We start from the raw sequence: 14,342 nt of genomic DNA on the forward strand, positions 1-14,342 counted from the left end.
GTAGGAGGGAGGATGTAAGAGATTCAAATCGTTGTTCACTCTTCCAGGGCGTGTAGGACATGTACAGATGGGAAGGTTTGCACTTGAACTGGAGCGGAACAAATATCCCAGCGGGAAGCATTGTTAATGTAGTATGAAAGGATTTAAGCCAGCGCTGCAGGGGCATAGGAACCAGAGTGTCAGAACAGTTTGTGGAGAGGATGCAGAGGATGTTGGTAAGAACTCAAGCAAAGCTAGCAAACAAAATGTTGACCGTGGTGTGACTAGTTTCCTGAAATGCACATTAGAACCATAGAACATTACTGCACAGAAACAGGCGTTTTGGACCTTCTTGGCTGTGTCGAACCATTTTTCTGCTTAGTCACACTGACCTGCACCTGGTCCATTATCTCATTGCAAAAAGTAACTTAGGAAGGACAGATGATAGTGCTGAAGATGAGATAGCTGGTTTACAAACAGAGGCTCTGTGTAGTGAGTGGAGGCTCTTGATAGGGTAAAAAGTCAGTAAACAGGATGAGCTGCAATGTTAAAGGTGGGCAAGATCGAAAAGGGTGAATACAGGACAGAACGTGTTATATTTGAATGTGCTCAGTATATAAAGGGCGGTAGATGAACTTGCAGCACTGTTGTAGATTGGCAGGTATGATGTTCTAGGCATCTCTGAATCACTGGTGAAAGATGATTACAGCTGAGAGCATAATGCTCAAGAATACACATTGTATCCCAAAGACAGGTAGGAAGGCTTTGCTCTGTTGGTTTTAATAAAATGAAATCAAATCATTACAAAGAGGTGACATATGGTTGGGTGGTGTTGCATATTTGTGGGAAGAGCTAAATAACTGCAGGGATAAAAAGACCCTGATGGGAAATGTATACAGTCGCCCAATCAGTACTCAAGTCAGGGCTCCGGTTCGCCGTTCCACTTTAACACTTCTTTCTCCCTGATCATGCCCCAATTTCAGTCAATTGTTGCTAGTTACCCAATAATCCTGCAGCTGGCTTTCATCAGAGACTGGGAAATAAATACGAGGACGACTCTATCACAGGTTGCCAGTTCGTTGGTCAATTCTCGTGCGATACTTCGTTCCCTGTTCCGATTAGAACCGTTAGTTCTAAGTTCCGCTCTGAGTTCTAGAGAGTCCCTGTGAATCACAACTCCTTGTCAAGATCCCTCTGGTTTCCTGCTCTACGTTCAGGTCTACGCCATCCTCCCCAAATGAGTAGACGTGCCAGTGTCCTGCACTTGGGTTCTCCTCCGTCGCCCCCGTGTAACAGAACGAACTGGCCAGAATGAACCCAGTGGACATTGACCCGGTGCAACAGGCCCTCGTTAGCCAGGGCTCCCTACTGGGCATACATGACCAACTAATCAGAGAAGTCATGAAAGATCTTCGTGCCCTATCCGAGGATGTAAAGGTCGGTGAGCAGGTTTTCCGGGTATCCGCTCCCCCTACTCTGTCCCTTCCAAGAACCCAGTCTGACCAAACAACACAACCTGAGATGGGTACGCCCCTGGGCACGGCAACACAATCACCTCGAGAGCCTTACGTACCCGGACCGGATCCAATGCTGTGGACCTAGGGAAGTGCCCGGCTTTCTTACTGCAGTGCTCTCTGGTTTTTGACCAACAGCCGAGTACGTACAGCTCAGGCAGATAAATAATTGCGTACATTATGGAGCTGTTACGAGGGGATGCCTTATCATGGGGCACCGGGATTTGGGACAACCGGCCAGAGGACTGTTCGTCATCCTCCACGTTCGTCTCCGAAATGAAGAAGGTTTTTGAACAGCCCATTCGCGGGAAAGACGCCACTAGGAGACTTCTGGTTCTCTGTCAGTGCTCGCGAAGCGTAGCAAAATACTCCGTAGAATTCCGAATATTAACGGCCGAATCTGGGTAGAATGACGAAGCACTACAGGAAGTGTTTCGACGGGGTCTCTCTGACAAGATAGCAGATGAATTAGCGGGCTGGGATGACGCGAACTGTCTGGACTCTTTGATCTCTCGAGCCACCAGGGTAGACAATCGACTTCGAGAACGTCTGAGAGAAAAGACCGGTCACCCCGCTCCTCGGGTCACCCTACTGCCCCCCTTACCATCTTCGGCCAGCCTCTCTTCCCCATCCGCTCCTAGTGCAGTCCACGCTCCAACTGCTCTGGTGAATCAGACGACACTCCCTTCAGTACCCCAAGCCCGGATGCAGATCCAAGCTACTGTAACCTACAACCAGCAGTCCCTGTCCTTGTCTCCCTTGATAGACTCCGGTGCTGAGGGGGATCTGTTGTGTTAAGACATAGCTGCCCAGGCAGGAATTCCTCGGGAGCCGTTGTCTACCCCTCTGGAAGCCCAGGCACTGGACGGAAGACATCTAGCTCAAGTCACTCACTGTACTCCACCACTGAAGTTGATCCTCTCTGGGAATCATCAGGAGCAGATACAATTTAACCTAATCTCCTCTCCACAAGCCCCGATAGTACTTGGATACCCCTGGTTACGCCGCCATAATGCTTGCATTGATTGGTCTACCGGGAGGATAGCCAGTTGGAGCCCGCTTTGCCACGCCACTTGACTGCAGTCGGTCATATCCCTTAGGGAGGAGATAGAGACCTCGTCTGTCTTTGAAACATTCGACTTGTTCAGAGTTTCCACAGAATACCACGACCAGGGACAGGTATAGAGCAAGCAACGCGCTCTTTCCCTGCCTCCAGACCACCCGAATGACTGCGCTATCGACCTTCTTCCCGGGGCCTCGTTACCTACCAGTTGCCTGTATAACTTATCCCGGCCTGTGAAAGAAGCCATGGTGAAATATATTAGTGAGTCTCTCGCGGCGGGCATTATTTGACCCTCATCCTTCCCGGTGGGCGCTGGATTATTCTTTGTGGGGAAGGTTGATGGCTCTCTCCGTCCCTGCATCGATTACCTAGGCCTAAATCATATGACCATTAAGAACAAGTACCCACTGCGTTCGAGTCACTTCATGAAGCCACCAGCTTCTCGAAGTTGGACCTCTGAAACGCCTACCATTTGTGCGGATCAGGGAGGGGGACGACTGGAAGAGGGCTTTCAATACCCCGTTAGGCCACTTCGAGTACTTAGTCATGCCTTTCGGCCTCAACAATGCCCCCGCAGTTTTTCAAGCATTGATTAAAGATGTTCTAAGAGACTTCATAAACCTCTTCGTGTTTGTCTATCAGGATGACATCCTGATCTTTTCCAGCAGTCCCCAGCAACACGTGCATCAAGTCCGTCAAGTCCTGCAGAGGTTGGGGAGAATAAATTATTCGTAAAGGCGGAGAAATGCGAATTTCACGTACCCTCGGTCAGCTTCCTTGGTTATATCATCGAGAGGGGACAGGTGAGAGCTGATCCCGCGAAGATTCGGGCTGTGGCGGAGTGGCCCAAACCCTCGGACCGCAAGCATCTCCAACGGTTCCTGGGGTTTGCAAACTTCTACCTTCGGTTCATCAGATACAACAGTCAGGTGGCGGCTCCCCGTACCCGACTTAACTCACCTGCCACCCCTTTCCTATGGAACTCCGAGGCGGACTCAGCATTCGCCGAACTGAAAAGGCGTTTCACGATTGCCCCGGTTCGGATTCAAACGGACCCCTCCTATCAGTTCATTGTGGAGGCTGACGCCTCTGACTACAGGGTGGGAGCGGTACTGTCCCAGCGTTCGGGCCCGGATCAGAAACTATATCCCTGTGCGTTATTTCGCCGACTGACTCCCGCTAATCGAAACTACGACGTGGGGAAACGGGACCTATTAGCGGTCAAACTGTCGTTGGAAGTGTGGAGGCATTGTTTGGAGAGGGCGGAACACCCAGTTATCGTCTGGACAGACCACAAGAACCTTAAATATATCCAGACCGCCAAACGCCTGAATTCCCGCCAGGCCCGTTGGGCATTATTTTTTGGCCGGTTCAGGTTCATCCTCACCTATTGTCCGGATTCCAAGAATGGGAAGCCGGATGCCCTGTCCCGCCAATACGTTTCCGAGGAGGATCTTTCCAACTTCGAGTCCATTCTTCCACCATCCTGTGTAGTGGATGCGCTCACCTAGAAGACCGAGTCCAAAGTCAAAGAGGTCCAAGGGACGCAACCAGACCCAGGCACCGGACCTGCCAATACACTCTTTGTACCCGATGCTGTTCGATCACAGGTTCTACAGAAAGGGCACACTTCTCGCTTCGCCTTCCATTCCGGAGTCGATCGGACCGTGGCCCTCCATGGACTCTGACGTCCCTTCCTATTTTTCCACAGATTCAGTCTGAGCCCGTGGAAAAGCCTTCCATCGGCCATCTGCGGGATTACTCCGTCCCCTACCTGCACCTGGGCGTCTGCTCCCACGTCCCTTTAGACTTCCTTACCGGTCTAACTCCTTCCCGCGGAAACAGAACTGTCCTCACCGTGGTAGACCGATTGCCCAAGGCGGTGCATTTTGTGGCCCTCCCTAAACTCCCATACTCGCAGAAACCGCAGATTTTCTAGTCCGCCACGTCTTCCACCTCCACGGAATCCCCGCGGACATCCTCTCCGATCGGGGTCCCCAGTTCATCTCGCAAATATGGAGAGCTTTCTGTCGAGCCCGAGGAGCAACGGCCAGCCTGTCATCCGGTTTCCACCCCCCAGACCAACGGGCAGACAAAACGAGTCAACCAAGACCTGGAGGCGACATTACGTTGCGTAAGGGCAAACCACCCGTCAACCTGGAGTGACCATCTCCCGTGGATTGAGTACGCCCATAACTCCCTAGTGAGCTTTGCCATTGGGAGATCCCCGTTCGAGTGCTCCCTTGGGCACAAACCCCCGCTGTTCCTCGATCAGGAAGAAGAGATCGCTGTACCATGGGTTCGGGACCATGTTAATCGTTGCCGGTAGGTTTGGAAGGTGACTCGCACGGCCCTACACCGATCGACAAACCGAAATAAGAAAACGGCCGACCGACACAGCACTTCAGCAGCAGAGTAGCAACCCGAGCAGATGGTGTGGCTTTCCGCCAAGGACATCCCGCTCAAATGCGAACCTAGGAAACTCGCCACCCGCTTCCTGGGACCATTCAAGGTCGAATGGATTATCAACCCCACAGCGGTCGGCCTCACCAAGCGAATTCACCCAACCTTTCATGTTTCTCTGATAAAACCAGTCTCCGTCAGCCCACTGTGACCCCACTGTGACTCAACCCCCTGCCCGGCTCATCGACAACCATCCGGCATACACTGTCTGACGATTGCTAGAAGTGCGCCGTCGGGGCAAGGGCTTCCAATAACTGGTGGACTGGGAAGGGTACGCTCCTGAAGATCGTTCCTGGGTCCCCCGCTCTTTTATCCTGGACTCTTCCGTCATCCTGGACTTCCATCGGGACCATCCAGACAGGCCTGGAGGAAAGCCGGGAGGCACCAATTGATGGGGGTGGGTACTGTCATGGTTCCGGGCCGTTCCCCTTTGACACTTATTTCTCCTTGATCATGTCTCAATTTCAGTAAATTGCTGCGAGTTACCGAATAATCGTACACCCGGCTTTCATCAGAGACTGGGAAATAAATACGACGACGACTCTATCACAAGTTACCAGTTCGTTGGTCAATTCTTGTGTGACACTTCGTTCCCTGTTCCGATTAGAACCGGTAGTTCTAAGTTCCGCTGTAGTTCTAGAGAGTCCCTGTGAATCCCGTCTCCTTGTCAAGATCATTCTGGTTTCCTGCTCTACGTTCAGGTCTAAGCCAGCCTCCCCAACTGAGTCGACGTGCCAGTGTCCTGCACTAGTGTTCTCCTCCGTCTTCCTCATGTAACAAATAAAGTTGTGGTCTACAAATTATTCTGGAAGATAGACGATGCGCGCCAAAAGAGCAATGTTACAAAGTCTAAGGGATTTCAAAATGCAGGTAAATTGCAAAAATCAGGGTCGTGCTTCTTTCCAGGAGGGGGAAATTTCTTGTGAGCTTCCATGATGGGGTTTAAACTGGCTCGTCCTTACACCACTAGGGAATGGACCATGCTCGATTGGGTGTTATGCAAAAACCGGAATTGATTAATGAGTTTAACCTGAAATAACATAGAACATATAGAACATAGAATAGTATAGCACATTACAGGCCCTTCGGCCCACAATGTTGTGCCGACCCTCAAACCCTGCCTCCCATATAACCCCCCACCTTAAATTCGTCCGTTTACCTGTCTAGTAGTCTCTTAAACTTCACTAGTGTATCTGCCACCAACACTGACTCAGGCAGTGCATTCAACGCACCAACCACTGTCGAAGTGAAAAACCTTCCTCTAATATCCCTCATGACCTTCCCTCCCCTTAACTTAAAGGCATGTCCTCTTCTACTGAGCAGTGGTGCACTGGGGATGAGGCGCTGGCTGTCCACTATGTCTATTCATCTTAATATCTTGTACACCTCTATTATGTCTCCTCTCATCCTCCTTCTCTCCAAAGAGTAAAGCCCTAGCTCCCTTAATCTCAGATCATAATCCATACTCACTAAACCAGGCAGAATCCTAGTAAATCTCCTCTGTACCCTTTCCAATGTTTCCACATCCTTCCTATACTAAGGTGACCAGAATTGGACACAGTACTCCATTGTGGATGATCTTGTGACGCCTGAAGCCTTGCCCTGCAACCTGACCTACGCCTGAAGCCTTGCCCTGCAACATGGCCCTTGTGAGCTAAATGGATCAGGGAATACGGAGAGAAAACAGGTACAGGGTTCTGAGTTGGATGATCAGCCATGATCATACTGAATGGCGGTTCAGGCTCGATGGGCCGAATGGCTTACTCCTGCACCTATTTTCTATGTTTCTATGAAAATCAGAGCTGCATGATCTAAATTGTTCCCCTCTTTCAGCTACACTAGATTCAGAAAGGACCCACAGCTTAATTGACACACTTCAGACTGAGTTCTCAAGGCTGAAAAGGAGTAAATACATTTTTATCAGATACTGCCAATTATTCATCTTAGAAATCAACTGAATTCTGAATTTGTACAGCTGGCGGAATGTTGGTGATGATTACTAAGCAGGCTCATCTACCTCTGCTTTTTCGCCCCCACACCTGGTCTCCGCTCATTATCTCATACACCATGAGTTCACCGAGTTCCCACTTTTCTTCCGCTCCCTTTTCCACCGTTCTCATTTCCTGTGTCGTCTTTCTTTTTGTCACCGACTCTCCATCCATATAATTCTTTCTGGAGCTACTCCTTTATTAACCAACTTTGTTTCCAGACTTTCTTCTATCCGCCCACTTCTGTTTCTCCAACATAATTATTCCCACAGCTTCAAGTAACTCGCTGTGCATTGTCTCACCCAGTGAAGTGAATTGAGTTTAGCTGAGAAGCTGTCCTGAACATTGGAACATGTAGCTTAGATGCAGCAGAGCGTTTCCTCATGCCCGGCACTACCACATATCTCATGACTATCCCCAGCCAAAATGGTCCTCTCTATAGACACCCAGTTATCTCTGATATTTTCTTCAATGTCTTCACAGATTTCAGTTCTTGTCCTAAACAATGGACTCGCTTCAGACAAAGCTGTTATCAAATTTCCTCAGGCACAGCAAACTGGAAAGATGCCCAGAGCTCGTGTTTATCAATGAATGCCCATCTTTTTGTTAGTAACAACGTGGCGGAGCAGGTATGAATTAAATATGATAAAACTTACTCGCTTCTAATTTGTTTGTTATCTATTTAGTGATGCTGGTGAACCAGTGAACAGTACAAAGCCAATTGTCCCACTCTCATGGCCATAGCTTGCAGTTCATTGGACACATCTGCATAAAATTTCAATTAAAGTCATTTTCAAATGACTTTGCGCACTGATGGAAACATTTGTATTCCGCTTACGTCATGATCTTTGAAAATGCAAACCGCTGGGGAATATTTCAATCAAGGCTCCTTCCTGTTATTCCACACATAACAGTCACTTTTCTCAGTGCAGTTTGTCTTTAGGTTCTCAGCCAGCTAAGAGCAAACACATTCCTATTTTATATTGATTGGACAAGGAGCCTTTCACGTCTACCTTAGGGACGCATGGACCATCGATAAACTAATCCCGGAGATTATAGGCCGGTAAGTTTGATGTCAGTAGTAGGTAAATTATTGGAAGAAATACTAAGAGATCAGACCTACAAGTATTTAGATATACAGGAACTTATCAGGCAGTGTCAACGTGGCTTTGTGCGTGGTAGCTCATGGTTAACAAATCTGTTAGAGTTTTTCGAGGAGGTTACTAGGAAAGTGGATGAAGGGAAGGCAGTTGATATTGTATACATGGACTTCAGTAAGGCCTTTGAAAAGGTCCCGCATGGGAGGTTAGTTAGGAAGATTCAGTCACTTGGTATACATGGTGAGGTAGTAAATTGGATTAGACGTTGGCTCAATGGGAGAATTCAGAGAGTGGTAGTGGAGGATTGCTTCTCTGAGTGGAAGCCTGTGACTAGTGGTGTGCCACAGGGATCAGTGCTGGGTCCATTGTTATTTGTCATCTATATCAATGATCTGGATGATAATGTGGTAAATTGGATTAGCAAATTTGCTGATGATACAAAGATTGTTGGTGTAGCGGACAATGAGGAAGGTGTTCAATGTTTGCAGAGAGATTTGGACCACCTGGAAAAATAGGCTGAAAAATGGCAAATGGAGTTTAATACAGATAAGTGTAAGGTATTGCACTTTGGAAGGAGAAAAGAAAGTAGAACATACAATGTAAATGGCAGGGTACTGAGGAGTGCAGTAGAACAGAGGGATATTGGAATACAGATACAAAATTCCCTAAAAGTGCTGTCACAGGTAGAATGGGTAGGAAAGAGGGCTTTCGGGACATTGGCCTTATCAATCAAAGTATTGAGTATAAGAGTTGGAATGTTATGGTGAGTTTGTATAAGGCATTGGTGAGGCCAAATTTTGAGTATTGTGTGCAGTTTCCATCGCCGAATTGCAGGGAGGATAGTAATATGGTTAACATGAAAGAGTGCAGTGAAGGTTTACAAGGATGTTGCCGGGACTTGAGAAACTGAGTTACAGAGAAAGGTTGAATAGTTTAGGACTTTATTCCTTGGAACGTAGAAGAACAAGGGGAGATTTGATAGAGGTATACAAAATTATGATGGGTATAGATAGAGTGAATGCAAGCAGGATTTTTTCCACTGGGGCTAGCAGAGAAAGGTAAAACAGAGGACATGGGTTAAGGGTGAAGAGAGAACAGTTTAAAGGGAACTTTAGGGGGAGCTTCTTCACACAGATAGTGGTGGGAGTGTGGAATGAGCTGCCAGATGAAGTGGCAAATGCAGGCTCACTTTTAACATGTAAGAAAAACTTGGACGGTTACATGTATGAGAGGTGTATGGAGGGATATCTTCCAGGTGCAGTTCGGTGGAACTAGGGAGAAAAGTGTTTTGACATAGCCAAAAAGTGTCAAAAGGCCTGTTTCTGTGCTGTAATACTGTATGGTTCTATGCGTCTATGACTGCTGAATGCCTCGCTGCTAAAGATGAGACACACAGTACTAAACACCACTCAGAGCTTGTTGTTGCTCAGTCTCGATGTGGCAGGACCTCTTGTCAGGAATCTTTCAGTTGCCTCTTTGAAAATATTAGTATGTCTTCCAAGAGTGTAGTCGGTTAAGTCTCACTATTGATAGCCTGGTTTTATCAGGAATAATTTGTAGCAATCTACAGACATCAAATAATTCGCCCACAGGATAAAATCATTCTTTGTGCGTGCGCGTGACTAGTCTTAGCTATCCTGTTGATACAGAGACATCAAGAGGTCCAAGACAGAATCGGAGCCTTTAGTCCACCAAATGATGGCTGACTATCACAGGCCCGCTGATAATAATCCTACATAAATCCTACACGATCATCGACTAACATTCACAGGACAATTCACAATGCCTAATTAACCTAAGAGGTGTTCATTGCGGTGGGCAAAAAACCGAGCAGCCAAGGAAAACCCACGCGATTACAGACAGATATTGGAAGCTGGACAGGGCTAACACCCGAAGCATAATTTCTGGCACTGTGATGCAGTGAGTAGCTCTCTTTCATCTCTGCAGAACATTTTCGGGCATTGTAATGCAATCCCCGCAGACAGATCGGAAGACTACGCTAGTGCCAAATCCCTGAATATCAATCGAAGTAGCATTCAAAAGAATCCATTCATTATGCCCAATAGTTTACGGGGTTGTTATAATTATTATTTTTATTATTATTATTATTATTATTATTATTATTATTATTATTATTATTATTATTATTATTATTATTATTATTATTATTATTATTATTATTATTATTATTGTTATTATTATTGTTATTATTATTATTATTATTATTATTATTATTATTATTATTATTATTATTGTTATTATTATTATTATTATTGTTGTTGTTGTTGTTGTTGTTGTTGTTATTATTATAGCAAGATTAACTAATCACATGGTTTATACAGGTGCAGAAAATATAAAATAGAACAGTTAACTACAGAAGGACCTTGTGGTCCACGATGTTGTGTCAACCTTTGAACCTGCTCCAAAATGAATCTAAACCTTTCCTCCCAGACTCACCATAAATGTGGAATGATAAGAGTCCCTATGTTTCTCTGATATAACTGCTCCACAACTCCCCAGCTGTCCGTTGCACGCATTTATTACCGTCTGTGTAAAGCAAAAATAAAAGGCTATCTCTAACTTTCCATGAAAATGTTCAACAACCTTAAATGTTCACCTTGTAGTATTAGGCATTGCGTGTTGGGAAAAAGGACCCGGCCGTCCACTCTATGCCTCTTAATGTCTTATACCCACCCATCAAGTCAACTCTGATCCTCCTTTGCTCGAAAGAGAAAGGGCCTAGCTTTCTCATATGAGCTTTCTTCATAAGACATTGTTACTAATCCAGCAGCATCTTGTTAAATATCCTATCCACCTTGTCTAAGGTTTCACATCTTTCCTATAATAACGCAACCATATCTAAACAGAATAATCAGTGTGGTCTAACTGGAGTTGAATAGAGCTGAAATAGAGCTGAAATAGTTGAATAGAGCCTACAAGAGAAAATCTGCAGATGCTGGAAATTGGAGCCACACACACACACACACAGAATACTGGAGGAACTCAGCAGGTTAAGCAGCATCCAATTAAAAAAAAAACATGTCCTGACGAAGGTGCTGACTTGCCTGCTGAGTTCCTTCAACATTCTGTGTGTGTTGCTTGAAACATTACCTCGCGGCTGTTCAACTCAATCCCCTGACTAATGAAGGCTAACTCACTTTATTTCTTCACAGCCTAATCAAAGCACAGAAGCTCTGAGGGATTAATGGACGTAGATCCCAATATTTCTCTGTTCCTCCACACAGCTGATAATCTTGTCATTAACCTTATACTCCTCCTTAAAGTTTGAGTTTCAAATGTAAATAACTTCAGCATTTTCCAGATTGAACTCCATCTGCCATTTCTCAGCTTAACCCTATATCCTATCAATGTCCCGTTGTAAATTAGGGAAACGTTTTACACTGTCTACAGCATCGCCAACCTTCGTTTCACCTCCAAACATTAATACACCCCTACACGTCCTCATATAAGTCCTGAAAATCAAGGGTCGCAAGACGGATTCCACAGAACAGCACGAGTCAGGGACTTACAGGCAGAATATTTTCAATTACTATCGCATTCTGCCTTCTGTGGGCAAGTCAATTCTGAATCAATGCAGACAAGCCTTTTGACGTTCTGAGTGAGCCTTCCATGGGGAAAGTTCAAGTTCGCTCTAATAAAATAAATATAACCACACGTTAGTCTACATTAATCAATTTTATTTTGTTAATTCCTCAAAGAAATCAGTCAGGATCACGACGCAAGACCAGCGCCTCAGAAAGCCGTGCTAACTATTTCTAATCTGTGTAAACTTCACCAAATGCTCGTAAATCCAGTTTCCTGGAATAATCCCCAATAGTTTATCCAACACCGATTTAAAGATCACTTGTTTATTATTTCCAGGAATATCCCTATTATCCTTCTTAAACAAAGTAATAACTTTTGCCTCCCTTCAATTTCAGTGGTACTCCAGTGACAAATGTGTGCAAGAAGAATGGTAGATGGGTTGTTTGGTTATGCTGGCTGCAGATGAATTTGGTGCTCAGTCTTGTTATGCAGATATATGTATACAGGGAGCAGAACTAGGGCCAAGGACCCAAACTTGCGGAGCAACAATATTTTTTATAATCGTGGTGCACGGCTTGCTGCCTACCATTACTGCCTGCAGTTTTGCCGGTTAGGAAGTCAGTAAGCAATATTTCTACTATCTGATACTTCAAAAATGAGTGTTGGTCCAGGAAGATGGTAAGCGCCGTTGATCTGTTTTGGCGTAAGCAAATACCATGGTTCGAGGTTGACTGGGTGGCTAGAGATTCTGCACACCCTGGCAAGCCTCTCATAGGCATTACCATCAAGCTATTAGTCCTTAATCGACCTTAACCCTGAGAGGGTTATGTAGTGTTTGGTCCATATCTGACAAAAATGTTTGAACTAAATATTCCTGTGTAAAGTTCTTACAGTGGACCAGATAAATTGCAGATGCACGATGGAATACTTATGATTTTTTTAGTGCTGGTGCAAAACAAAAGTAAAGCCAAAATGTTCATTCGATGAACAGTGCATTAATTGCTGAACATATTCTCTCCATTGCCAGCAAATGAACATTTCACAGTTTTATATTCCACGAAATATTTAAGGCCAAGCGCAACAGCCACTGGAGAAATTACCAACTCGATGAATTTCACTGATTGCTCACACTGCCAAGCTCTGAAATATCATTTTTTTCCAATTCCTGATTGGCATTTCAGTGCAAATCGTTATGTTCTCAAAACTGATGGAATATTTTAACTCAGAGTCCACGGTTCAGTTGTTGCATTTTCCTTAAATTCTGCATATCTTGAAGTTAACTGAGGTGACATGCAATTCTCACGCCCCTCTGAAATCAATTCTGCAGTTCGTTCAAATTGATTGTGAGTAGATAGTTTGTCCTCATTCAGTAGGTTAAGAATTATAGTTTGTCACAAATAATGTCATTGACTATCGTACCTCCTATAAAGAAAGACTTTTTTAATCTATGACAGGAGTACATAAAGACAAATCTTCGAAATACATCCTGGATTGGCCTCAGTGATTTGGTCCAGGAAGGCAACTGGCGCTGGGTGGATGGAACGGATTTTTCTTCATCTGAAAAGTGAGATAGTTTCTAATCGCATATTTTATTCTACCTCTGTGCGTTGAACTTCAAACAGAACCGTCCTCTTTTATCGACCTTCAATTTTAGAAATGCATATGGTGCTGCCCTGATTAACGGTTACTGAATTAAAGGGAATTATAAAACAGAGTCTATTATTGTAGAATGTGTGTTATCCTGTCGCACAAGGATACATTCCTGTTGTATGTGCTTATTGCATTTGGTAGGAAATATTTTCTGTAACGACCATTGTGACTGCGGAACTGAACGAGCTGCTGCTTATTTAGTAGGCCATGGAGCGTATAGTACTGGCCTGGAATTTGATTAAGACTGTGATACAAACAGTCGGTTTGTTAATGTTCAGCCTGTGAGTCTGACATATCCCTTTTCAGTCCTTCTCTCAAAGCATTAATGCAGTGCCTCATTAACATCATGAGTCCACCTGCGTACAATACTTGTTGACAAAGGCTGCCACTAGACACGAGGCACATACTTAGGTGTGAGCACGACCAAGTTGTGTTCCAATCAGCCAAGTGAAGGAAGGGAAGGGACACTGCATATTCCTTGTAGAATTGCATACAGGAGGTCCAGTGCATTATTGCCCCCTGTAGGACAGCTAACATACTAATAATAGTGACCCTTATTTAAAATGCGACCGGGTAAGTTCAAATGAAATTCGTGGGGCATTTTGCTCTCAGCGAGTTATGAATGCCTGGAATGCACAGCCAAGAGCTGGAAAGTCAACTCGGCACAGCAGGACACCTCTCAGTCTCTACGCAGCTGGCAGGAGTCACTATCACTCGATTCAAACTCATCATTTGCATCCTATTTAAAACCAGTTCTCATCCAAAGTCTTTCTTCACCCTTTTTCCGTGCAAAGGTGCCAACAATGAAGACCACGTCCACTTGGGCTCTGTTTCGCCGCTGCTGGGATGCTTGGAAGAGAGCACGGAGGGCCAAACTGGCTACCAACCACGCCTACTGCTGCCAGGCTTACTGTCGGTGATGCCCATCAACGCTACCCTGGCCTGGGCTCGGTGTCTTATTGTCCACCCGAGATCTACCCCTGCCCACGAACTTCCAAGCTCTTGCCCCGGTTCATTGGTCTTTCGATATGACCCATTT

The 14,342-nt window shown here is 45.5% G+C and overlaps 1 protein-coding gene across 1 annotated transcript in view; it reads left to right on the forward strand.

Moving 5' to 3' along the window:
• Positions 1 to 14,342, forward strand: part of LOC132405868 (CD209 antigen-like protein C) — an 87,575-nt gene that overhangs the window by 68,258 nt on the left and 4,975 nt on the right. The window contains exons 4-5 of the mRNA XM_059990859.1: positions 7,491 to 7,636; positions 13,108 to 13,217. Of these exons, the coding sequence (XP_059846842.1) occupies positions 7,491 to 7,636; positions 13,108 to 13,217 (256 nt within the window). The remainder of the gene's footprint in view (positions 1 to 7,490; positions 7,637 to 13,107; positions 13,218 to 14,342) is intronic.

The sequence above is a fragment of the Hypanus sabinus genome, chromosome 16 (genome assembly GCF_030144855.1).
Source record: "Hypanus sabinus isolate sHypSab1 chromosome 16, sHypSab1.hap1, whole genome shotgun sequence".
Lineage (NCBI taxonomy): Eukaryota > Metazoa > Chordata > Chondrichthyes > Myliobatiformes > Dasyatidae > Hypanus > Hypanus sabinus.